The following is a 27,154-nucleotide window of genomic DNA, read 5'->3' as shown; positions in this document are numbered from 1 at the left end:
ATTCATTCTGTTATATGATCTTCTACCTGTTCATAGGGACTTTAAACTGGGAGGCTGTTGGAAACCAACAAACATAGATAAAAATGCTTGTGGAGGAGTCTGAGGAAGAAATTGAAAGCCGCTTTAATATGGGCAATCTGGAGAAAATGAGCCAAGAGCAGGTCATAACTCTGCTTCCAGGAGGGGAGGGCAGAATCAAACTGGCATGCTGAGGGATATTTATATGCTCCTCTGATTCACTTTTAACTCTGCAATAGCTTCTCATCACCTGCAGGATAAAACCCAAGTGTCTTGTTTTGACGCAAGAGGTGCCCACTGGAGTGGTCCCTGTGGAGCTCTGCAGTCTGGTACTGAGGCCACTCTCCACCTCAGATGTGATAATACACCGCTTTGCAGGGTCCCTCAGACAACATGACTCTTAATTTCTTTGTTCATATCCTCCCTTCATCTTGTAAGGATTTTCCAAATCTTCTTTGCTAATTAAATCCACTTATCATGGAAGAGTCAGCTTAGACTTCACCTCCTCCAGGAAACCTTCTTTGAACTCCACAGCTAGCCAGTAAGTTTTCCCTCAGTCTCTCGTATGATCATTCATTCATTCATTTTTAGTTGTCCTTAAATAGGCTTTGTCCTGGGGATTTTTTCATCATCTTGATTTATTGCTTATAGGCACCAAATTTTATTACACAAATGCTTTCAGTTAATGAGTTCATTTTTCTTTTCTCTCTCCTTGATTCTTTTTCTAGTTCCCTTTTTTTTCCTTTGAATTTCTGGGGAATGTTTCAATATGATCTTGAAAACATAGATTCTGCGTGTGTTTCAAAGCTTTTATTAGCTGCCCCCTCGGGCAATTTCCCTAACCTTATTTCTTTCCTAATATGAATATTCTACCTCAGTCAAGAGAACATGCTGTAGTATAAAGGTCCAAATTCCCAGACCCACAATTGCTAATACTTTCCGCTGCCTCTCCCTCCTGTCTGCTGACTTAGGGTTTACTTCTTGGGGTTAAGCACCATCTCATTGGCTCCTTCATCCATGCCTCTCATCTGATGGGTGCAGTGTCAACAGAGATGTGTCTACTTGACTTCACACACCAATTTGACCCTTATTGCTGGGCTCCTGCTGAAGTGTCCATATGTCTTTTTCATGTATTTATGTACAGTCACAAAAGTATTGAAAACTACCCCTTCTGTTAATAGAACATCTATTTATCTAGCACTTTTTTGGTTTCATCCTTAGTACAGAGAGGTGAGCAGGGCAGCTGTTAGTCTTATTTTATAAATAAGAAAATTCATTCGAAAAGACTGAATAGCTTCTTAAATTTATGTGTCTAGTAAATTACAGAGATTAGAACTAGACTCCAATCCCATGCCTTTTCACAACACTGTAACCTGACAACCTAGAGAGAATTTTCTTCTGTTTTCTGTAGGCCTCATAGAGCCTAGTAGAGCTCTCTATGGTCAGCTCACAGAGGGCACTGGACAGAGGCTTGGACTGGACACAGAGACCAGCATGGTGATGATTGGACCACTACTCTCTGTGCCCCAAGAGAGTGACTTTACTCTCAACTCCAGTGTCCCCATCTATAACATGAAGAGTGAGAGACACGTTTCCTTAGGTTCTTTTGACACATAACATTTTATTACTTCCCTTACTGTTATTTTTTTCTCTCTCCCCTTTGCACTTCTCTTTTTGCTTTCTTTTCACTCAGTTCAGCAACTAATTGTTGTGCATCAACAATGTGCCAAGCATTGTGGTAGGAACCATAGGGAGAGGAAAAGAGTATATTTCTTACAGCTTGTTAAGGAAAGGAAACAGTCTTCCTTCTCTTTCCTGTTCACCTTTTTTCTCCATTCTTTTCTTCTTCCTGCATCCTTCTTCCTCTTGTGCTTAAGTAGGCATCATCATTTCCACAGTTTTTCAAGGCCTCTGCTTTGGTCAGAGGGAAGGCACTCAGCCCTGGGCCAATGAATGAGTTTAACATGCCTGTGGTCCTTTGCGCCTAGTGACCCAGGACTCATCGATGCTCAATATAAAAGATTTGAGAGCTTCATTCCGTGACAGCCAGGGGCTCCAAGTGCTTTGATGTGTGATACTACATTTTTGGCTAACTCTATATGAGACACTACTCAAACAAGAAGAGCAAAATGACACTTTGAAAAGTAAATTTAAATTATTTTCTTTCAAATTTTTGTGACGTTAAAGCCTTAAAATAATATGCTTTTTGAGTAGTTTTAGAATCTAGGTGTTTATTTTCTGAAGGGACTATTTCTACTCAAATGCAAATGTTCCCTTTAGGAATCATAATTGCATTAGACACTCATATATACTTTTCCCTTTTGTCAGTCATATTTTCTCATTCTTCTACACCCTACGTGACATGCACATGCACTTCTGTTTTTTCTCCCTAAGGCTAGATAGTTTTACAATTAGTTTAGGTTATCTAAGACTTTTAGAGTTCCTTCCATAAAAGTCACTGATGAATTTGATGCTAAACACATGGTTGTTTTCTTCAAAATATAACTAAAATATACTTGTTTCCTCTTCACTGTCTCTGGTCCTCTTCATTTCCATAGCAGTGGGTACTTATTTATCATTACAAAACACACAAACAAAATTACTGGTGATTACTTGAACTCCAAGAGGATAAAGTAGAAGAAACTGGAGAGAAAGGAGCAAGAATAATCATAATTTGGCACCCACTCTGCCTTAGTGGATGAGTTAGGAACATTTATAGGATTTAAGTAATCCTTTCAACTCTCCTATAAGATTTAGACTTGCTATTTTACAGATGTGGACTCTGAGGCTCAGAGAGGTTAAACGATTTGCCCAGTGTTCCACAGCTTGTGGCAGAGATAAGATTTGAACCCAATCTGTGTGAGTCCAAATTACATGTTCACTTTGCTGTGCCAGAGCTAGAGGGGGCTCAGGAAGACTCTAGCATAATGGATGGGGTGGGTCCCTGTGTAGGGCAGGGCTGAAGAGGAAGCCTTAGAGTGTTTACCAAGATTCAACCTTTGGCATGCTTCTCCTTCCCTGGTTCCTGCCCCAAATGTAGACTATTTCTCCAAAATATGGATCCAGCCCTTTGTAAGATTTTAATGAGAGGGTCTTCTACTAATGGGACATCTCTCTTTTGTCTTTCACAGCAATTTTGCAGGCAGTAATAGCTGGTGATCTTATGAAGGTAAGATATCTTCCTACCAAAACTTCTGGTGATTCTTTACAGAACTTTAAATCAACATCCTTTCTCACCAAATTTTCATGATCCCGTATATCATTTATCATCCCCCTGCCTGTGCTGGCTGAGTGGAAAGAGGAAGGATGTTCTTTTGAGAATTGAGCAGAGAGGTTGAGAGGAGTCTTCACAGCATCTCCACATTTCCTAACAGCAAAGGGTTTGTGCAAGGGCACCATGCTATTTGCCGTGATAAGTTAAAATGGACTACACATCTTCGGGATGTAGTGCACACAGTGCCCAGGGTTCCAGCTCTCTAGAAGCTGATATTTGAAAAGTTTAAAGGTTGCCTTTCAGACAGGTCTTGAAATGAATGCATCTGTAAGAAGGACCTGGACAACACCCAGAAATGCATTCTCCAGGCCAGAGCATACCTCTTCCAACATTCTTACAGTTTTGTACTTTGGAAATCGCAGTTAACCGAAGAAGATACTCTATCTGATCCATGTTGAACATTTTAATTTGTGCTTATGTTTTCTGGTGAACTTCATTAAGAGGGAAGGAAGTGGTCGCTGCCTCTAGAGTGAATATAAATATTCACTTCAGACTGCCTGCGTTCAGATCTTGGCTCTGCCATTCGCTGTATGCGTGCCTTTGTATAATTATTTAATTCTCTCCGTGCCTCAGTTTCTTCATCTGTAAAATGGAATAATAATATTGCCCCCTCTCTCTGGTTTGTTGTGAGGATTGAATGTAATAATATCTGTAAAGCTCTTGAGACCGTTCCTGTTACACTCTAGAGTGCTATTTCATTAATATCATTATAGTGTTAGTCTGTGTTTTTTTAATAGCTAAACATAGTGGAGAGACACGTATTTGTTATAAAGTATAATACAGTCTGTGAGTATTCTAAAAGCTATATCTGGTCCCTTATCATTTTCAGGCATCAGGACTTTTGACTGCCCGTGTATCCCTGTATAGCCCACACTGGCATTGATCTCCTCTATAATATAGGCAACTGCCTAGGGGCAGAGGCTATGTCTTACTCTTCAGCCTATGTAGTATGGTGCCATTGCAGATCGAGAAACCAAAAGACTTAAAGCTGAGAAGCACGACCTTGTAGACAACTTCTTTTGAAGAATATCTGTTGAATAAACTGAGGAGTGTCTGTGTAACATTTTCAACAGGTTACTAGCAGAAAACAAAACGTGAGAATGTTGCAAACGTCTCGATAAACTGCCATGTTTAGATTCACATTCCTGGAAATGATCCCTGTGCCACTGTCCAGATCATAGTGTTACTAGGAATTGTTACCCACGAGAGAACAGTGCTCTCTGAGTAGTATAGCTATGAGTTCCATGCCATTTCCCAGCAGTGGATTAAACTGATACTATCCTATCTCCCTACAAGGTCTTACACTAGATTCTATGGGAAATGAAGACATGCGTAAGACCTGATCCCTGCCCGTGCAGAGCTTCTAAGCCAGAAAATGTTGTAAACTACCATACACTTGAAATCTTTTCATTTTATTTTGTATATGCTTTAAGTCCAGCAAACAGATTTTCCAGGTCCTGAGTGCATTATCACACTTTTTTTGTACTTAATATAGAATTATTTGAGATATGGGAAATCACTATATCCGGCCAGTTATGATATTACATGCTCTGTTATAATTATTTCCTAAATGGCTAAGAAATGACTTAATACCATATTTACTGAGAGATGAAATATAGGGGCTTCAGTTTTTCTTTTTCACGCTTTTTCTTTCTTTTCCTTCCTAAGTAATTTTCTTCCCTTTTCTTTCTTCTCCATCTTCATTCATTTCTATCTTCCATGTAGAAAGTACAATAAAGATTAAATACTAAACTGGTTGTGTGTGTGTGTGTGTGTGTTTGTATGAGGGGGAGAGAGAGAGAGGGAGTGAGAGAGCATGAGAGAGCACGTGAGCAAGTGAGCAGAGAACAGAAGACCGAGGAACCACCACAGCGTGGGGGCTCTCAGGACTATCTACTGCACATTTGGGCTGCATAAGAGGCCCACAGACTAACTTAGTGTTCAGTGTCTAAAAACTCCACAGGCAGGCAGAGTCAAGGCAGCTGATGGCTCAGGTCTCTGTGGCTTTGTCGCACCCCAATCCTTCACAGCTCTGCCCACAAAGAGAGTGTCATTGTGAGACAATACAGTTGAACAGAACAGGATTCACTTAGATTTTTGTGGGAAACCGTTAGTGACGTCTTCCTCTTCTCTTGCCCCACAGTTTAGGGATGAACGTCCCCATGTGTTCCTTACCTTCATTCAACTGCTGCTTTTTGATCTCTTTCCTAGGAAGGCTTCCATGATTCTTTCCATTCCCTGCTTTATGCCTTCCTAGTGTCTTACAATAAACTCATCATGCTCCTCTCCATTACTGTCTATTTCTTCATACATCTGTCTCCCCCATGGACTGTGAGGTCTTTGAGGCCAGTGACTGAATTATATTCATCTTTGTTTCCCTGGCATCTGGCACATGGCAGTTCTGTGGTTGCATTTGAGTGAAAACATGAACTATAAGTTTACTCTTTGACCTCAGGAGATGTTTGACTTTTTAGGTAATGTTGTGCCATCTGACTTCTTGGTGGTAGAACACATTCCTTTCGCTTATTACCTGCTGGGTTATTTGATTATTATTTCTCCTAAAACTACCTTTTAGAAGCTCCAGAAAGACTCTTCTTGTTCTGATATATTGAAATTAGGAAAACAGGGACTCACTTACGCTTTCTATAATGTTCAGAATTTCATGAACTTAAACAATATCCTCATTTAGACACCTTAATCTCAGGCTGCAAAAATCTATTCTCATATTTTGGTATTTTGGGTTCCTACTATGTCCTCTGAATCCTTTTGGTTCTCATCTTGCAGATCGTCTCTGACCTTGTTGGGTATGTGTTGGATGATTAACAGAAAGCATGCAGGCTGGGCTGTGGGTCTGCATGGAGAAGGGAGTCGTATGTGTATGGGTGTGTATGCTGTATGCGTGTGTGCAGTGATCTCATGCAGGAAAAGGGGAAGCAGCTTCCATATTTGGTAGCTAGGTTCATGAGAGATTGAACAAACACTAAAGGACAGGAAAGGAGCTTAACTCCCAGACACCAAGCTCTTCCTGCCTACGGCCTTAACTCTTCTCTCACTTGAAAATACTGAGCCAACATCAGGAAGCTTTATTCTCTTCTCCATCCTTTACTCCCTTGGGACAGAGACCAGTACCCAGAAAAGAAAAAGAGAAGACAAAAAACAGAAAAGAAAGAAGTAACTCAGCATGTTTCAGGTTCCTTAGGCTGTTCAATACCCACATACCCTCTCTGGAGTTAGGTGAGACACTGGCCATCTAGTTGGGTGATAACGCAATCCAGGATTGTTACTTCATCTCTGACTTTTTTTCTCTGTGTGCTCTGAGGCTAGAAACATTTGTGGTTTGCTATGTTACTCTTATTTTATCACAGGTTAGCTATTTTCCTTGTTCTTGACTCTACCTGAGCATCTTTTCATATGTCTCTTTTTCAGCTAATAGAAAGCTATAAAAATGGAGGCAGTCTGCTAATTCAGGGACCAGACCACTGTTCACTCCTTCACTACGCAGCTAAAACCGGCAATGGGGACATCGTGAAGTACATCCTTGACCACGGTGAGTAGGCACAGTGAGCCAGGGATCACTTATCCATGAAATAGATTGCATTTTCTAAGTTGACTTTCATCCAGGCTGTCTTCAGAATGGTGGAAATGCTCTCCAACTTTTAGCTGACTCTCCCTGTTTATTTGAGGCAGCTAGGATTGCAGACCACTGATGCTTATGAGTCACCTTACCCAAGCAATTGATAGAAATGATTTTCATGTCAAGGTCTTTGTAGGGTATTTTTTGGGCCAATTAATTAAAAAATAAAAGACAAAAAAAATCCAGCCTGGCATAATGAGCTTCATTGTTTTGGGAAGAACTTTTATGTTTTGGGAAGTTAATTGATTGGGACCAGGTACCTAATCCATATTTGCAGCTGATCATTCTGAAGATTAATGAGCATATTTTTTTCCATCTTTCTAGTTTCTCGTTTTTTTGCTGTTTGAATGTCATTCATCTTTTTTAACTCAAGACACTTTATTCCCTTTGAGAATATTTGGTCCTCTCGTGTCCTCTGTCACAGGCCATGCTCACCCTCTAGGCAGCTTCTGAACTACGTTTCTAATTTGACATTAGATCCTTTGCTGGAAGTAGCATGTGCTTTAGCATCTTCCTCTAATAGTCCTTGAGAGGCGTAAACACATGTGATGAATACCAAATCTTGACCGTTACTTTCAGCTTCTCATGCTTACTATAGTGTTGCTAGAATAAAAAAGAAGAGCAAGGGAAAGAAATCTGCCTGGCTTGGCTTTTTTTGAGGAAGGAGTGGAACAGTCTCTAGCTCTGCTGGATATAGGTACACAGAGATCCTGGAAGATGTTCTGTGAGCCCTAGTAGTGAACCTGTGGCCTACTGGCTTTGCATCCAAATTCAGGCGATAAATACTGAGCATATTAGTAGGCATTCACATACCTTTTTGCTCTTCTTTTCGTCAATTCAGCAAACATGTCTTATTCCATTCATTCATTCATTCATTCAATCATTCAACAAATATTTGTGGAGTGCCTAACAGGAACCACCTGTGATAGACCAACACACATACACACACATGCACGCATGAAAATAAAATACAGTGACTGTTTTGAAGGCTAAAGAAAAAATATAATCTTATGTATAACTAAATTTACAATAGTTGTATATAGATGTCTTAAGTCCTATTGTAAAGCCACAAGTAGTTAACATAGCTGCCATTTATCAAGCACGCGGTATATGCCAGATCTTATACTAACCTCATCTTATCATTTAATCTTTACAAGGACCTTGTGAGGTAGCTGTTAGACTGTCAGTCCTATTTGACTCACCTTGCTTTCTCTTTAATATCTTGTCACCATGAAGAGTTTGCTTGAACCTTTGGCCTGAATTATGGTGGAAAGAGTGGTTTAGGAAAAGAAAAGTGTGCTAAAGTAGGCTGATGCTCTTTAGAGGATTTCTTTCCCCTTTGTAGCCTGGGTTGGATAACCCCAAGCCTGGCTGCCCTGGAAAGCCTAGGTAGGTAAGTTGTATTCTTGGTGCTGTGTCTGGGGTGTACACCCTTCCATCTCCTACTCCCCTGACCATTCTACCCCCTGCGATTAAAGCATTCCTCTTTGGGCAAGACTTACAAAAACAATGGTGGCATAATTTCTGCTTGCTGCTTCCACCAAAAAAAAAACTCAGTTGTTGAGAGGCAGAACCAAATGTGAGAACTCAACCCCACGGATGACGCATAAAGTTGTAAAGCTTCTATGGTTATTTTTCCCTTAATAGACAAGAGCTCAGGATTTCTACTGCACAAAATTCAGGCGAGCTTTAGATATGTACTGTTACTTTATTTGCCTTTAGCTCAGGTTTAAAGTACTCCTGGTTGCTATCTTCTTCATCCTCAATCCTTTCTCTCTAGTTTGCCATTTACCCAGTGAGACTGAATTCCTGCTTGCATGCCTTAGGCTGTTCGGTACCCACATACCTACTCTGGAGCCAAGTGAGGCACTGGCCATCTATTTAAGTGATGACATAATCCAGGAATCCTCTCTCCTTCTCTCTTTCTTTACCTTTCCTGAAGAACTGGTTTCCCCCTCCTAGTCCTAGGATCCTCTCTGTGTCAGTTATCAGTTGATGTCTCACTTGGGCTCACTCAGGAGGCTGCAGTGAGCTGCAATGTTGACTGAGTCTGTATTTATGGACTCTCTCATGTGTTTGGTACTCTCAGCTCAGACAGCTGGAATGGCCTGGATGCCTGAGCTTTTCTCTACACCTGGTCTTTCATCCCAGGCTTCTTCACAGCATGATGGTCCTAGAGTTCCAGGAAGGTGAGAATGGAAACTTCTAGACATTCTTGGGCCAGGCTGGAAGGTTCTGCATCATCTCTGTGGCATTATGTTAGCTAAAACAAGTCACAGGGCCAGCCCTGACCCAAGGGATGGGGAAGTGGACCCCACCGCTTCGTGGAAGGAGCTGCAAATAATCTGTGGCTGTATTTAATCTACCACCCTCCCTTACTCGCCATCTTCTTCAGCTGAAAATAATAACCCTACTTTCTCAATATCCTGCACTACTGACTCACCTGGAATCCCCTGGAGCTCTGCTTCCGTGTGTTCCTTTGGTTCTGAATCCTATGGTTGCTTAGCAGCAACAATTCCTTAACTTTGCAAGTTCTTTAACAATAACAGTTTCCCCCCTTAGCATAAGTATGTCTCATGCAATATTTGAGATATGCTGTTACTAAAAAGAAAACCAAAACCCCTTATCTCAGTTGAGTCTCCCCAGGAGCATGAGTGATGAGGCGTAAGATGACATTACTCTAACAGTGCCGATTTTCACTTCCCCCACGACTTCTTTTTCCACTGCCTTAAATAATAGGGCCTCTAAAAGCCCCTGGAACCCAAGCTCACAGGGGTTGGCGTTTCTAACCCCAACTGTACACATACTTTGCCTGGCGTGAAATCCAGCTGGCACATGAGTCTCTTAGTGCTTTGACCAAAGCCTGACATTCCAATACTAAACTAGTTTCTCTTCGATCCCCAGTGTCTTTTGCAAAGAGCAAATCACACAGTACAGCACTCTCTGTGAAAACTGAAGGACACAAAGGAATGTGCTAATTTCTTGGGGAGAGGGTGCTTATTTTTCCGGTTTTTCAGGTTATATTTTGTAAATTCTTTGGCTTAATATTTATGCTAACAAGAAAAAACTTGAGATTTCTGTAATCACCTCCCTTTCACTCACAGGCAAACAGTTCCCATGGTCACAGGAGGCATCCTATACCCTCCGAGCCTTGCCGGGATCTCCGCTGTGGCCAGTAGATACGTGAGAGAAAGGCTGTGGAGGGAGCGAAGCACAAGCGATCTCTTCTGTTTGAAAATAAAATCTTATTATGCTCTACAGTCCAAAGATCACTGTATTTTTGATGGATGGCAATTTTTAACTTTTTACTACTATAGTCAAATAACGGAAACTAAATGGCAGTTGATTTTTATTGAAATTAGTATTTATCAATCTGATAGGCATTGCCAATTTCATTCTTAACATCGATCTCATTATTTCTACTTATTCAGGAATGTGGATGTAAAATCTTTTCACGTAAGCACACTGATTCACTAGAATCCTTAAGAGTGAAGCACTTCACTCAGCCATTTTGATTGTTGTTTGTTTGTTTTAATATCTTTGGTTGCTGATACCATTTATATTAACCTGTGCATTTGGGGATTGAAAACTATCTTCGCAGAACCATTCATCTCTTTTAAATCATAGAAACCCCTTTAAATTATAGTCTTCTTGAAGTCAGGGACAAGTATATGAAAAATGTGACCCTTTCTCTACTCTCTAATCTCCTGAATGTGACCTCTGCTCAGTGAAGTAGTCTCTCCTAATTTAATAATGATGATGGCTCTGGCGTTTCCCTGGTCTGACAAGGAAAATAGCCTCCCCCAAGAGGCCTCCGTGAGGCTGAGATTTGAGGATGCATACCAGACTATGGCTCTGTGTTTATTAATTTAGCGCCAGATTTGCAGGAGATAGGTCTCATCAGTTTGGAAATGAAATAAATAAATGAAAAAAAATAAAGAAAAATTTATACTCTGCCAAAGATTGAGAGGGACAGCCTTCCCAATCTGGAATGCTGCAGATCTCTTTGTAATTTTTAATTTTTTTAAATTTGTCTTTCCTGTGGCTTCATGTTATATAAATGCTAGAAACTGTTCCTAGACCTGATTGTAAAGATGCTTTTAAGGACAAGGATTCTGAGAAATCAGCATGCCCCTTCCAAGGTGGTTGACTGAAATGGTATGTGGCTTGTGTCCTTACTCAAGGACCACCACCCCCCAGTCACACCCCCTTACCCTCTTCTTCACTGGTTATTTATGGTGAGCAGTGGGGTGGGCAATCAGGAGGACACCCCCTGAACAGGAGTCGTGAGACATTAGTTATTCTCCCAGACACCACATTCAGCAATGTATTTCTCTTCTAAGGGCTCTTTTAGAACCAGGCTAGGGGGCTGGGGGCATGAGATGTGTGGTATGTTCTGAAAAGCCACAGGAGGCTTGAAGTTTTTTCATCCTGCATCTTCTTTGGGACTTTTTCTCTCAACTACGCAACATGCTGTTTTCCTTTATGAAAAACGGGAGTTTGGGTATTTGGAGGTTTGAAAAGAGAATGGAGGAGGAAGACAGCTAACAATTCCGTGGGGACAGGGTGGAGAGGGGAGGACGCGGAGGGATTCCAGCCGAGATCCCCCCAGTGGTTCCTGCTTTTCAGCTCCTTTCAACCATGTTTTTCACCCACTCCCTCCTCCCTCATTTACCCCTCCCAGAGACTTTTGTGTTGTTTTGGTCTTTTACCACCCTGCACATTTTGCTCTTTTGTTTTTATTCTCTCCACTCCTACCCCTTTGCCCCCTACCGTGTTTCCTGATAGAAATCTCACTCATGCATTTCCTTTTTGATTTCAATGGCTTATTTTGTCTTCCCTCTTTTTCTGCCTTCAGTCTTTCTTTTCTTTTTTTTTTTTTTTACCCCCCTCACCCCCTTTCTGCCTCTGGTCCCCGAGAGAAACGACCACCATCCCGCTGGGACAGGATGACGGTGCTGTGCGAGTTCCCAGTGCCAGCTCTCCCCACATCTGTGCAGCTTTTGTCCTGGAGCAGAGGAGGATTTGGAATGGTCTGTTGGCAGCGTCAGGGAGACTAATGGGAAATGAGGTCTGGAGAGAGAGAGGCCACGGGGAGGTGGAAGGAACGGCAAAGGGGATTTGGATGCCTTGGTGTGGGAAGCAAATTAAAGGAGACATGTGACAAAAGACACATCATATATAATACAAGTACAATATTGATGATAAAATTGCACCAGCAAGAACTGGGGTATCCAATGGAAGAGACTCGGGAGCAAGCACTGGGCAGCAGACCTGCCATTTGGAAGTCTTGACTACTGACTACGTGTTCGCTTTCTCAGGTCGAGAGATTTGTGAAGCTTTTGCTTCCTTTCTTTTGTATTCCCTGGCCTTCACGCAAATACTGGTGTGTACATCCCCTTATTTTTCAGACCATTTGCCATATGGTACAGTCTCTTGAAACCATGTTCCTTTTATGGATCTTTCTCAGAAAAAATATGGTATTGGCTGGGATCCACCTTGACTTTAAAATCTTAAATTCATTAAAGGAATTTAATTCTGTCCTACGTGCTTTTGAGAAAAAGTTATAGTAATAATCACTGCTAACCTTTATTGTTCTAAATGCTTTATGTGTATTAACACGTCTCACTCTTACAACAACCCTACATAGTACATTCTCTGATCTCTATTTGACAGGTGGTAAAAACTGAAGCAGAGTGAAGTTAGGTTACTTCTCAAAACTCGTGCACAACATAAGATATGGGCTCTGCCCTCCATATTCCTAAAACCCAGCAAGGGAAATGAAACATGGATAAACAACCATAAAGCAGGGTGGTTCAACGTGAGTATTGTATGCAGGGTTCCAGTGACGGCTGGTGCAGGGCTGTGGAAGGGCAGTGATCAGCTTCCTCTGAAAGTTTCGTGGAGACATTTGCACCCGTCCCTTGAGTAGGATTTAACAGTTGTTTTCTGGTGCAGGTCAGCTGCAGGGTGGAGTGTGGACATTGTTGTAACCCCTGTGTGGGACAGTGAGCCAAGACTTCCTTTTACATTCAGGGAACGATTGTGAGGTCACTGCTGACAATTTAATGGTATTCCTTAGGGGAGATGGCATAGTACCTCCAATCAGAACATATATATATGTAAAATGTAAAATAAGCCCCAAACCCAGATGTTCACCATGGATATATATCAAAAGAATTCCATCATCTTTATTTTTTTTTTAAAGATTTTGTTTTTCCTTTTTCTCCCCAAAGCCCCCCCAGCACATAGTTGTGTACTTTTAGTTGTGTGCCCTTCCAGTTGTGGCACATGGGATGCCACCTCAGCATGACCTGATGAGCGGTGCCATGACCATGCCCAGGATCTGAACCAGCAAAACCCTGGGCCGCTGAGGTGGAGCGCACAAACCCAACCACTCGGCCATGGGGCCAGCCCCCTGTCATCTTTATTTTTTCTCTCTTTCTCCTGTTCTTGCCCTTATTAGTGAGACTCAAACTAACTTTCCCAAAATCATAAATGCTATTCTTTAGACTTTTTTCTTTCAAGAGAATTTTTGTGGTCTTTGTTAATTATTTTTGTTTCTCTGGCCAACTCCCTTCTCTCCCCCAATAAACAATCTTACACAGATGCTACTAATCCTCACAGGGTACTGTTAAACAGTATGATGCACTATTAAAAAGAGCTCCCAATGGGTCACTGAAAGTACAGATGGGGGGGAAACTACAGACTTGTCTTAGGCTGCATTCGGCACACACTCCTCTTCTTGTTTCCTCCTCTGTAGCCCACTTCTTGCTAGCACTATGCAAACATGCTTATTTTAAGGCAGGTTAAAAAAATTATTAGAACATGTTCCTGTACTATTAAAAATAGCTCCCTACTGCTATCCATGAGCGGCTAGCTGCCACCCTTCCCTCTTCGTTGGCTCTTGGCCTGCCAGTGTTCAAAATGTTCTGCTATTTTGTGATGATGTAAGTTGATGGGAAGATAAGGAAAGTTTGGGTTAAGCCCATCATTCCAGAGCTATTCCTGAAAGCTTTAACTGGAGTTTCTTTAGATATTAATTAAGAGCAAAAGTGTCTGGTTTTAGTCTCAGCATCTCTCTCTCTCACCTCTGTCAGCTGCAGAGGGTTAAAGGAAGAGAAGGAGGAAATGATAGTGACTATAGACATGCCTGCCTCATGAATTGGATAATCAGCCCTGGAATTGTTCTGGGTTGGCTGCATTTATAGTGATTCTGGTCAGAAATTTGAGGAGCAACGCCCTTTCTCTTCCTTGTCTCCACTTCAGAGTGTCAAACAATTGGCATTTTAGCACCGATTGAACTGCTTCAGTGTCCCCTCACTTGCACGGAAGTTTGGACCCCTGAGTCCATGGACCCGCCATGGGTGCAGCTCCGAATAACAGTGCTCAATAAAGAAGAAGAGGAGACAAAGCATCTCTTGCCTAAATATTTGTGCAATTAGCAATAATGATGGGAACAGACTACTAGTGAGGCTGGGCTGCTCACGTTCATGGGATTCCTTTCAAAATGAATGGCTCAAAAGATTCACTGAAGGTGACAGTATCTTTTTAAGAGGACCGCTGGGCACTGTAAGCCTTCTTGCTCCTGACCTGTGGAGAAGGCCCTGTCAGCAATTGAATAGGCCTGGAGTACTTGGTTCTTGGGACATATAATTTGAGTCAACAAGTGGCTTCAAATGTAAGTGGGAGTGAAGTGGTCCTTTTACATCTGCTTCCTTCGCTGATGTTCCAACATCTTGACTTCGTGTACCCTGCTGTATTATGCAGAGAGTAAAACACTTAATAATATCTAAACTTTAGACATTGCGTTTAGTATGCCAGCCACTGTTTTAAGCACGTAACTTCTATTAACTTATGAAACCGCACAAAAATCCTGTGTGATAAATATTATCAATCTTACTTTACATATGCAATAATCAAGGGACTGAGAGATTAAATGAACTTGCCCGGGGTCTAGTCAATGGCAGTTCAAGCTGGAATTTTGAGCAGAGGAGGTACAGCTCCAGAACCCTCACTCTGCAGCATCGCACTAGACTGCTTTGCACTTCTTTGAGGGTGTGTTGGGGGGGGGGATTATCATTCATATTTCCTTAGAACCACAGAACTGAGGAACAAAAATAAGTGAGTTAAATCTTTGTTGAATCCTTAATATAAGGTAGATGCGAGAGGGATATGAAAAATAAAAGTATTCTTATGCTCAAGGGATTTACAATAATTTGTTTAAGGAGACAAGGCTTACAAATGAAAAGAAAATACATGGTACAAGGGTAGAACCCAGTCAGAGTTATGGGAGTTCAGAGAAGGGATAGAGTCCTTCTGTCAAATGTGTTCTTTTCAGAGGACATCATCACAGACTGAGCTTTAAAGAATGTGAAAGATTTGAGAATGTGGCTAGAAAGGGGAAGGCTGTTCTGGATAGGGAGAGTGGGAAGAACAAGCTTTTAGAGCTGAGAGAGCCTGAGAAATATTTGGGTGATGGTGCAGTTACCAGTTTAGCTTGTGTGAAAAAAATGGAACCTTGGAAACAAATTGAGAGAGGGTGGCTCCAAGTGAAAGACTGTGAACTTCAATGTTTAAATACTCAGGGCTAAGTAAGAAATGTGATGAAGTGGAAACCAGGAAATCCAAATGACGTAAGACCTTTTGATTTTTCCACATGTTAATTACGTTCCAGGCAGAGACCTCCTAGGAGGCCTATTTGTCAAATAGGACAAACAGGAGAGACAAATAGGACAGACACTGCAAAGGAAGATTAACCTGCCTTGATGACTAGATGTGAAAGAGAGCAGGCAAAGATGATGATTTAGCTCTTGGGTGACTGGGAGGATTGTGAAGGTCCCATAACATCTCAGTCATCTTCTCGGCCAGTGATGTTCATGATTGGAAAGTCCTAACCTCTTCTGCCATTTTTTCTTCTTATGTAATAAGTAATCACATAAGTAAATTTTCAATGATAACGATATCCAACAATGTAGAGAGAAAATCAATAGGATCATATTTCTAAGACTAGAATGTTCAATACCTAAAACTGTGTTTGGCACTTCCAAGTACATCCATTCATTCAACCAGACATTTAAGCATCTGCTTGGCACCAGGCTCTATGCCAGGCACAAAGGAAGGACACAGTGGCAGACAAGGCATGGGCCACAACTTCAGGGAGTTTTCCAGAGTCTCACTGTGCAGAGTAACACATCAGAAGGTGATATTAATATGGTTTAAATGTCAGGATCAGTAAGGTGATCATATACCCCACTTGTCTGGAATAGTCTCAATTTGGATGATTAAATTATATTACCCTCCCAATTATAGGACATAGGGTTAGTACAGAAGTGAGGGAGTACATAGGCAGGACATTTAATGCAATATTAGGAGTGCGGTCATCGGGGGCTTTATGGAAGAAATGTGTCTTATCTGATACGTGCAGGCTAAATAGGGGAAGGAGTTGCAGGGAGAGTTGGCAGAAAAGCAGTGGGGCAGAAGGTAGAAAGGTGGACATGCCAAGCAGTTTTTGCAGATTGAATGAATGAATTAGTGAACAAATAAAACACTGTGAATGCACAAACTCACAGAACAACTTTTCACTTCCTAATGAAGCCTTTATAATCATTTGACGTTTATGCATAACATTTCTTCCAGGTCTTGGAAGGGAAACTTTATGAAAAATAGAATTTTACCCTATTTCTAAAATAAGGGTATTGGACTGGATGATATCTCTGATCTCTTGTAGCGTTAACATTAGACTGCATAAGACCCCATCCCCACCAACCTGCCACTGGAGAGTGAGAAACGATCCTTAAGCCCACCTGATTGTCCCTTTCTCCCAAGGTAGCCACTTAATTATTTCTCACTTATTCTGCTCCAATTGATTTCATTTCTTCAACTTGATTGAAAGCTTCTTGAAGGCAGAGCCCTATCATTCTTTTGTAGCTCCCATTCTGCACATATTGGGTGGTGATCGGGAGATTGGTGACAGGGAGGCAGAAGAAGCCTTTCTTTTTTGGCGGGGAGGGGGGAAGTGGTCTTATTATCACTATCACCAAATGACTCTTGTTTATTCAGTTTTTCAAAGCATTTTAGTTCTGTGACTATAGACTTTTTTGTTAATGGTTAGTTTTTTAACTTAATTTTGATGGGCGTCTTGCTTTCCTCCTTATTTAGGACCTTTCGAGTTATTGGATATGGCAGACAGTGAAACGTAAGTGTTGCCTTTCCTTAACAGTCTAGATTATTTTCTTCAGAACGTAACTAGGAAAAGAATGTTGTCTATGGGGCATACAATGGGTAATTTTAATTCCAGTGATAAAAAGTCCACTTTCATTGTATTTATAACTGTGCAGAACTAATCTTCTGAATGAAAAGTTACACAATAAAAATTAATGATGTGTCATAAATGATTGCATGCACAGTCATTGCTAGTCATTATTTAGAACTTCCTACTTGCAAGGTACTTCTGCACTGGTGCATGAGAGGTCTAAATAAATATATTTACCTTTTCATTTACTCTTTCTCACCTGGGATTTGTGAAAAAATTAAGCCCTAATGCCCTAAGGCATCCTTTGGTGTAATGAAGCCTCTTTGCCGAGTCTTGAATGGACTAAGTTATATACAACCATTGGAAAACTGAGAACATGGTAACTCCAACCATTTTCATGTTCTGTGATTCCGATGAAGAACACTCTTTGAGAAAGTTGTCAGCTCTGGGATGGTCCCCAGACTGATAATGCTTGTTTTCAACTTTCTTACTCCTAGGGCAGCAAAATAGCTACTACTCCCCCAATAAGAACAAAGAAAAGCTAAACATCTAACCCTGAAAGCCATATAGAGCCACTAGAACACTTCAAAGAAATTTGAAAAAGGATAAAGATGGGCAGGGTGGACTGGGACAGGGTGGGGAGTGGCTAAGCAGGTATGGAGGAGGAAAAGTAGGAATGAATAGAATGGAGGACCAGTGGGAAGAAGGCGTCTAGCTATGAATTACTAGACGTGGAAGAAACTGTCCATTGCTACAGAGAGCTTGTCTTCATACTGCATATCCTATTGGCAAGGTTGTCCTTTACCCCAGTTTGCCTTCTCTAAGGACTTTATTTGATTTCCCATGAAACAGTTTGGCATTAAGCATCTTTTCAATTTTTGACTCAGAATGGGAATATCCTCCTCCCTATCCTGCCTGTTAGAGGGGGGAAAATAGCCACGTTTTCTTGTGTGCTTCCCTGACTGAGTGGCTGGCTTCACGCCTGCTGCCTACAGGGGAGAGCTCTGTTTCCTGAACTCTCCAGATAACCTCTGTGGCTGCCCCTCCCCTTCCACCTGCCACTCATGTGGAATCAGCAGGTAGGGCAGAGTGGGTGTTGGCTTGGGCCTTTGAAGTGGAGTTCCCGCAACACATTCCTCTGAGGGTCAGATGGTTGTCTACCAATCACTGTGTGATGTGTCTGAAGGGTCTGGTTCCCCATCGCTGCTCCCTGTGTACTTCATCTAGTGTCCCTCATGCTGTGCCCAGATGTATCCACAGAGAGAATTGCTTCACATGTTCAGACACATCTACACACATCAGTCTATTTAGTAGTGTCATTAGATATTATCTAAATCCAACATTAATAGTTTAAAACAGGAGCAGTCAGCCTAGTTAACCAACAGTGTTTGAAAAAGAGGCTGGAGTTAGATTTTATGGTTAGTTGATGACTAACTCAAGGCATTTTTAGATACCCCCTTGCCCACCTCCTCAGAATGTGCCCTGCAGCCTTGGTCTCAGCACAGATAGGGAAAGAGGCCAAGGAGCACAGGACATCAGCAGCAGGGGTGGGATGCCACCCTCGGCCCCCTCCCTGCCACCCCCACTCCCACCCCCATCCCCTTTATGGGTGGTTTCCCATTTCATCTTTGATTTAGGGGTGAGACTGCACTGCACAAGGCTGCCTGCCAGCGGAACCGGGCTGTGTGCCAGCTTCTCGTGGACGCAGGAGCATCTCTGAGAAAGACGGACTCCAAGGTAACTTGATGAGCAAGTGCAAACATCTTCCCACTGGGCAGGATCGCCGGCACCATTGCCTTCACTTGTGCCCGCAGCAAAGGCATCCTTTCTGTGCTTATGGAAGTGCCTGGGGCTTTGGAATAAGGAGGAAAAAATAAAGTGCTTCATTTAGAGAAACTGCAGTTTAAATGTATAAGCACAAAGGGTGGGTGTGTGCTTGCCTATGGGGCTTTCTAAACTTCTGGACGTGCTGGGACTTCTGGATTCTCCTCCTGCCAAATGCCAGCAGTGAAATTGTGGGGAGGTGGGGTTCAAAGCCCTAGGAGAAGGGGTCAGGACAGTGTTCAAAAGACATTGGCCTGGCTACAGAGAAGACCCTTTAGGATTTCTCCTTCAGCTGCTTAATCCGGGATAGTTTAAAAATCTATGATTTATTTGACCCCATATATGAGTGATTACCAGTCACTCCCAGGATGGGAAATCAGGCAACACCATGAGTTGTTCCAATTTACACAGGACAGCCAAGGAAAGGAGTGAAAGCTGGAGTAAAGGAGTTGTTGTAACTTAGCAACTTTGACCTAGGACTACAGCCCTTGGGGGAGAGAGAGAAGTTAATACAGATCAACCCCACAGAGGAGCCTGATAAACTCTGAGAGTTTTAGAGTACCTAGGTACACTCCAGGAAAGGACAAGCCACTTAACTGGAGAGGGTTGCAGAGAAGAATTCTAATATATAGATGCGGACTTCGTTAAGCAGGTACCGAGTAACCTAAGTTTTGGGCCAATGAATGTCGGCAAGAAAAAGACAGATGACTTGGAAGCCTAATATGACTTAAACCCCATTAGACTTATTTCAGTGATGAGCATCTTATACGCAATTTTCACCCTGAAGTTTTCTCAGACTGCAGTGCCCATCGTGAAATAACTGTTTCTCTTACGTGGACCTTTCTCTCCTTTCTGAGCCAGTTACATTGCATTGCATGAATCCCCACCTCCTTTGCAACCTGCCAGATCCTTGCTCTGTGACTGAAGTCCTGGCTGCCTCAATTCCTCCTTGGGCTATCAAACACATTAAACTGTGTCCTGGTTTCCAGCTGGTCTGTTACCTGTCTGGTTAGCTAATTGGGTATATGATTTCAAACGGCAGATGATTGCTCAGTGTGATATTCTTCCCAGGTGATATTTACACGCAAATGCTTTGATATGTAATCTGATTGAGAAACACAAACCATGTACACAGGATCAGTGGAGGCTTTGATTTAAGGAAGAGTCTCGGCCTTGCTGGGGCCACTCAGACTACAGCTTATTTCTACACAAAAGCTGGTCTTACGCTCAATTCAGATAATACACTAAAAGAAAAGGGAAGAGCAACATGAAATAGAGGGACAAACAAAAGACTAGACGGCAGACCTGGCCCTTGAGCACAGTGCTCTTTTTTTATCTATCTGAGTTTCTGAATCAGATGAATGGGCTTGATGTTCCTTGAGATTTCTTCCTATTTTGTGTTATGTGTATACTTTTTATAAAAATGCAAACAAATAACTTTATTATTTTATGATTATAAATATAGTGTATTCTCACATAGAAAACTCTAGCAATGCAAAAAATACAAAAGTAAAAATCGCTAGAAATCCCACTATCTAGACCTATATATTATTAAAATTTTAATGCTTTCTCTTCACGTGTATGTCTGTTTTTCTCATTTTTTTAAGTAGATAAAGTCATACTATATGTGCGATTGTATCACTTTTTACCCAAAATTATGTTTTAGAGATCTTACCAGTTGAAGTAATATACTTATGCTTCCTCCTTTTCAAGAATCCTTTAATTTTTCCATTCTGTAATTTGATGCTAGGTGAAAGCAGAATATGACAATTATGACTGGATCTTCTCTTGGAATTTTTTGGAGAGACACAATATCTTGAGAATTTCTCTCAATAGAACAATTCCTTAAAAAATGACTCAAAGGCCCACCCCAGTCCATCTCTTTGAATATTTGGAAGCTAGGAATTCCAACCTCGTTAATATTGATGTAAAGATGAGATAGTCTACTAATACTGTAAACAAGTTGAATAAAATTATCATAGGAACTTTAACCTAGTGGTTAAATGTTGAATCCCAACCAAGTGAGTAAAATTTTAGAAAGCGTCCAGAGCCATTGTTACTTTCCTTTAATCCTTTACCCCACATACCCTTTTAGGCTACCAGGAGTCAGCTTAATTGAAGTCGACACTGTCCATTGCAAGAGCTGAGATGGAGACTGAGAAGTCTTTGATAATTTTTGTAAAACTCTTATGCATTTATACATGGAGCTATTTCTTTGGTATGATGATAATGCTTCTACCCTTTCCTTAGAACTTAATATCACTTTTTAAATGGATAAAACAGTATCATTGAACAAAAACTGGAAGTTTCAGGGAGTGTTAAATAATATCTGTAAACATTCAAGAGAATAGACACCCTCCCTCCTTTTATTGCTGACTTCTATTCATCGACCTCGTTTCAAAAATATCACACATGTGTGTGTGTGCAAGTATACATATAGCACTATAGTAGACTGCAAGAAATTATATGATCATTTAAAATGATGTAGAAGAACATTTAATGACATTAAAAAGTTTGATATATTATTCAGTGAAAAATCACGTTATATTACAGTATATTAGCAAAGTGTGGTTTTATTTTCATAAAAATAATTATTTATATAGCTATAAGAAAAGGTGAAATAATTACTCGATGGAAGGTTTACAACGGTTGTCTTAGTGTAGTGGAATTACTGGTAATACTACGTTACTTTTTGGAGAGATGAGATAGTTCTAAATTGAGGAGAACTTAACTGAAGTCTTTGAAACCAACAAAGAAACCCTTTAAGGTCGTTTATGAGCACTCCTTCCTCTCAGGTTCTGCTTGTCACTTCCCAGAGTTCAGTATAATAGAAAGAGACCGAACTAGAAATCAGAATGCCTGCTTCCCTATTTATCTATTCAATGATTTCTATCCGCCTTCTTCCAAAAAGGATCAGAGTTCCAAAACTCACTATGCCACAGTTTCCTGTTGGGCACTCAGTTACTCTGTGAACCTTCGTTTCCTTAGATATAAGCTTCACCTGTCAAAAGTGATCATCTCTTTCTCTTGAAGTTACCTGCCTCACATGTTTGATGTGATGCTCATATAAGATGATAGATTTCAAAGTGTCTTGTGAACTCTAAAACAGTAAACATGGAAAGATCCTTATTAGTGAGTAGTCTTTGAGCAGCTCTGTTTTGTAATTTTGTGGGGTTTTTTTCGTCTCATCCCAAGTGTTTGTGTCTCTTTCTTTTTCATTGTTACCTATAGGGTAAGACACCTCAAGACAGAGCACAGCAGGCTGGAGACCCAGATTTGGCTGCTTACTTAGAAAGCCGCCTGAACTATAAGATCATTGGCCATGAGGACCTGGAAACTGCTGTTTGACCCTGATAGACGGGCAATGAGAACCTGCGCGAGCATATCACCTGTGCCCTCCCAGCGATCGGGCAGCTCCCCTGGAAGAAGCCGATGGAAACCATAAGTCTGTCTCCTGCAAGAATCTATCTGAGACCATGCCACCAATTTTAAGGGCTCCCAAGATGTACAAGAGAACAGATAGCCCACTGACGATGAGGCAGAATATCTGGATGTGTGGAATACGAGTTCCACGAAATTTGGTCCTTATTGCTTCCAGCAAGTAGCATGAACTTCTGTGTTCACCTGTATAATTTATTTTAAAGATTCAAAGGATGTTTGTATAAATGGCACTGCTCCCTCCTCCCTCTCTGCATTCATCTTTCCCCTATACTGCACAACTCCACTGTGATAACCCATCAATTGAAAAAATATGATATGATCTGTTCTCTTTACATGCAGTCTTTGAAGACCACAAGACTATCTGAAGGTCTTTTAAAACCCTCTGGATGTCCTGCAGAAATATAACTGTAAAACCGCTTCCATTTCCAAGACTAAATATACCACGACTACTTAGTGACTTTTTGCATGCCTCCTCCCCTCCCCTATCCCTTTTCATTATATAGGAGCTGGGAAGTGCCACATGGATAATGTCAACTTGTGTGCTATATCTCTGAGGTATGGTGAGGTGGCATGGGAGTTGTCTGTGTGCAGAGGTACCTCAGAGAGGTAACCCAGGGGCAGCCCAGGTCACAGGCTGTTGCCAGTAGCCATGAAGGACTGGGTCAGCTTGGGCTGTTTGTACAGCTCCGTACTGCCTATGTGTAGCCATCTTTGCCTTTTGCTGCAATAGAGATGAGCAATGGATTAAACAAAGGCCCGTAGCTAGTTTGCAGAACCACTCAATTTTAAGTGCTGTTTAAATTACAGAGCAGAAAACCATGTGTGGGAACTGTGGTTACAGGAAATGGAGCACTAGGACAGCATTTACTTCTAGACTTTTTTGAGTGATAATAGAAAGCAGGCTGATCGACTTGAAATAAAACAGCAAAAGCAAAAGTAGCAACATATGTCAAAATAACTCACTTAAGCAAGGAAGCAATCACTGGAATGTTGCACAGAGGCTAATAGGTATATACTCTTGGGTACAGTGGTGAGAGGGGGCCCATTTGAGATTTTCCTTCTAAGGTTTTGGTTTTCATTACCCCAAGTAAGCTGGTCCCAAGGACAGAGGCTTGTTTTATGAATTTCACTACCAGATTTCTGGGATGCTGGATCTTTTTGATGGATGCCTCACCTATTACTTGTCAGGTCCCAAGCTCATACCTGATAGCACTATACCCCCACTTTTCATGTATGGGGTAGTCTAATATATTCTTTTCTTTATTTTCCCCTACCAGAAAGTTCTTAGTGCAGACCACTGTGGGAGCCTAGCTAGAAATATCTCTCTGGCAGTGGAATTGCAACTTCTAATCCTGCCACAGATCAGTTGGTATTTACGGGTACCTCTATTAGGGACTCTTTGATAACTAAAATATCAGGAGAAAAAGTCTTCTAACTTTCGGTGAAAATATCTACTTGACTTGAGTATAGTTCAGAAATGAAAGTGGGTGATCAAGGGTTTTGCTTCATACTAAAACTGATGTCTTCTGACCTTTCTTACATTTTGCTCTTAGACACAAACAAAGTGTTTCCCTAGTGTTTCTGCATGTGAACATAAATGATCATTTCTCCACATTTAATTTAAAGGTCCAGTGATGTTGCGTTGCTTTTCTGATCACATTTGGCCTCATATCATTTTGAAAGTACAGGTAGTGATATACTATGTTCAGTAGGAATAGCCTCTCAGTGGATGGGGACTAAGTCTCTCCTTAGTCGTTCCAAAACCAAATTGTTGGCATTATTTCCAGCTGTGGGAGAATGGGTTGGTTGTGAGTAATCTATTTCCATATATCAGTCTTAGAAATGGAACTATCTTTTGGGTTTTATGGTGAGGGAAGGAGGGAGTACAGTAGATTGTTTCCAGAAGCTGGAAAAAAATATGCTCCAGGAGAATTTAATCACTGGGTTTCTATTGGGAGTTTTTCAGTTGGTGGAACTGTCAAGGAGATGCTGTGATGACAGAAATATAATCCTTAAAACAGACTGGAATCTGGCTTTGAATGGTGCCTTCCATTCCCCAGATAGAGCCAAACATTTGACCACGCAGTCAGTTACCCAGCTGCCATTGGTGTGATGGAGGAGTCTATTTTCACCAACTACTGTCTCATATTTCTCTGTGATGCTCAAAGCAGCCCAGAGAAAATTTAGGGTACAGGTGGCTCTGGGCCAATTCAAATAGCTCCAGTTGAAGTCACAAGTAAATTCCTGGTATGAAAATAGATGAGGTACTGACTACTGTAGGGGTCCTGGTACATTTGGAAATCATTCCAAACTGAAAAAAAAACAAAAAACAAAAAATATTAAAGTCCTACGTTATTGATGGGGAGTGATATATGACCAAGGCAAATATCTCTTTGAAAAAGCAAATACCCCGAGGACCTGGGCTTTCCAAAAAAAGAACATCAAAAATGAACAGAACAGTTATGTATTTAGTGGCTTAAACCTTAAATCTACCTCCTGCGACAGTTTTATTTTTAATTGATCACTGCGTGTGACAGTCCTGGGCTTTAGAAAGAGCTAAGACCATATGCTCCAGGAGTTTCCAACTCAGCGTACATTTATAGTATCCCCTTTAGTGGGCCACCAGGAGTATAGAAGCAAATGGTCTGGCCCTGGTCTGAAAACCCACATAGCTTTGAAAGACTGAAAACTATATACCTATAGAAATATTTTCTACAAAGCCTACTGAGACAGTATTGCAAAGAGTGACTGACTAAGCTGACCTTCCTCTGTGTTTGGCTTAGAAGAAAGCCCTTTGTGTGGTGGCACTGTCTGCTCTGGGATTCCATTTTTAGATTAGGCAGATAGAGGGATGAGAAATGGAGTGTTCTTAAAAGACAACATCACATAACCTTAAAGTTGGTCATTTTTGAAGCCTTATATTCCAGTATTCCACCTTTACTGAAATAGAACCCCGTTAAGCTGTGCTTTATCACATTCAAGGACTTGAGAAAGAACAGAAGCCAAGAAGGGAATAAACACCATGGCTGGGAATTTCGCTGTAAGAGTTCTGGTTACCTCTATAGAGGTTATAACCTAAAACCAACACAATTTCTGAAACAGAGAATTTAGCTGGTGAGTACACAGCCATGAAATTAGTGATGACTGATGGAAAGCCTCTCATCTCCAGTGGCCCCCCCATCCTCTCGTCATAGCTGCCCTCAGTGCTTAGGCAGATCTGTCTGCACTGAGAGATACTCAACAGGTGGTTATTTTTGTTTGGACCTAGAAGCAGTTTCTTTGCCTAAAGGATTTTGAAATTTATTTACTAGACTCCTCATAATATTCAAGTCTTAGAAAATGTGGGGCAGCAGTTTTTTTTTTTTTAACATGTCAACTTTATTTAAAATATTTGGATTTTTTAATTATAAGAGTAGAACATGCTTTTTATAAAAAGCTCTAATACCATAGATGAGTATCATGTGCAAAGTCAACATGTTCCTCAGTGCTGGTGTAGTGTCCTCACTTCCACTCCCTAGAGATAAAGTGTTAACACTGATAAACATTGTTGCTTGTATGTTATGCAAAAAATACTCTGCATACACAAGCCACCCCCCGACATATAGAAATGTATTTATTTGTATACATATATGTGTATATATACTATATACACATATTTTGCATAGGTTTAAAAAAGATAAAACATTTTAGAAGCATGCCGATCATCTATATATGTGTAGTTAACACCAACAGACAAAGATAAGGTAACAGAAAATTTTCATTTATTCTTTGTTGGTTCTACTGTTACTAAGCTTAGTTCTATTACTGCAGCATTCCAGTTGCACATGGTATTTGTTATTGCCTGTGTCATAAAATCCATGGCCAAGAGGTCTCATAATTGTTTATGCTACCTTTCATGAAGCATTAAACCCACCTGAGCCCAGAGACTTGTCTGCTACTTTTGGATCTCAAGTGGAGAGTTCCTTCCTCTGTGATGCTGACATCTCTTTACAAGGCTGAGTTTACAGGGCTAACATTCAGTAGGTTGCCTAATGATATTTAATTAGGGCAAGCTACTGCCAGGAAGGTGTAATAACTTGGATGTGGGCTGGGGTCTGAGTAGCTTGGCTGACTTCCAGTAGGAGTAGCTAATGAAATCACTGAGAACAGCATGATATTTTATTCAATTATGCTATTTAAAAATAACATAGATCATTGTTAAAATGACTCATCATAACTATCAAATAAAACTACAAATTGCTCTACTTAAATGAATTATTTTCATTTTAGGGAAAAAATAGAACATTTGTTAGAGAGTTTTCTAATTAATCTTTAACATTTACTTAATATAAAATAGCTTCTGCTCAGGTCTTAATAGAGCCATCCCTGAATCTCTCAACTTTCTCATTCTCTGAACTCCACGTTCAGCTGACTGGAAGTCTTATAGGTTTCTCTCTGCTGAGCCTCTCAGATTGACTTTGGCCCCATCTCTTTTCTGTATCCTAGTCATCACTCATCTCTAGTCTTTCCAATTGTCTGACTATGGCAATAGTCCTGCTCCTGGACTTTCTGCCACTACCTTCAATAATTTTGTCACACAGATGCCCAAATCTCCCCCAGATGTTATGCTCAAAATGGATCAAAGAGAAATTACCCTCTGGGACAAGTATCCACTTTGCCCAAAGGACAAATACACGTTCACTGACCTTCATCATCTTACAGAGCTATA

At 41.0% G+C, this 27,154-nt stretch overlaps 1 protein-coding gene across 12 annotated transcripts in view; it reads left to right on the top strand.

Moving 5' to 3' along the window:
- Positions 1-26,696, top strand: part of DGKI (diacylglycerol kinase iota) — a 424,664-nt gene extending 397,968 nt beyond the window's left edge. For 7 of the 12 annotated variants that reach the window (XM_070617837.1, XM_070617840.1, XM_070617835.1 and 4 more), the window contains 5 exons: positions 3,150-3,187; positions 6,719-6,839; positions 17,088-17,124; positions 18,819-18,918; positions 22,237-22,903. In XM_070617837.1, coding sequence (XP_070473938.1) covers positions 3,150-3,187; positions 6,719-6,839; positions 17,088-17,124; positions 18,819-18,918; positions 22,237-22,353 — 413 coding nt within the window. In that variant the 3' untranslated portion in view covers positions 22,354-22,903. Of the gene's footprint in view, positions 1-3,149; positions 3,188-6,718; positions 6,840-17,087; positions 17,125-18,818; positions 18,919-22,236 lie in introns of all 12 variants that reach the window. The other 5 variants (XM_070617836.1, XM_070617834.1, XM_070617830.1 and 2 more) reach the window with 2 other exon arrangements.
- Positions 26,697-27,154: the final 458 nt, after the last annotated feature.

Source organism: Equus przewalskii, chromosome 4 (genome assembly GCF_037783145.1).
Source record: "Equus przewalskii isolate Varuska chromosome 4, EquPr2, whole genome shotgun sequence".
NCBI lineage: Eukaryota > Metazoa > Chordata > Mammalia > Perissodactyla > Equidae > Equus > Equus przewalskii.
Note: the sequence above shows the minus strand (reverse complement) of the source record. Positions and strands in the feature narration are given on the sequence as shown.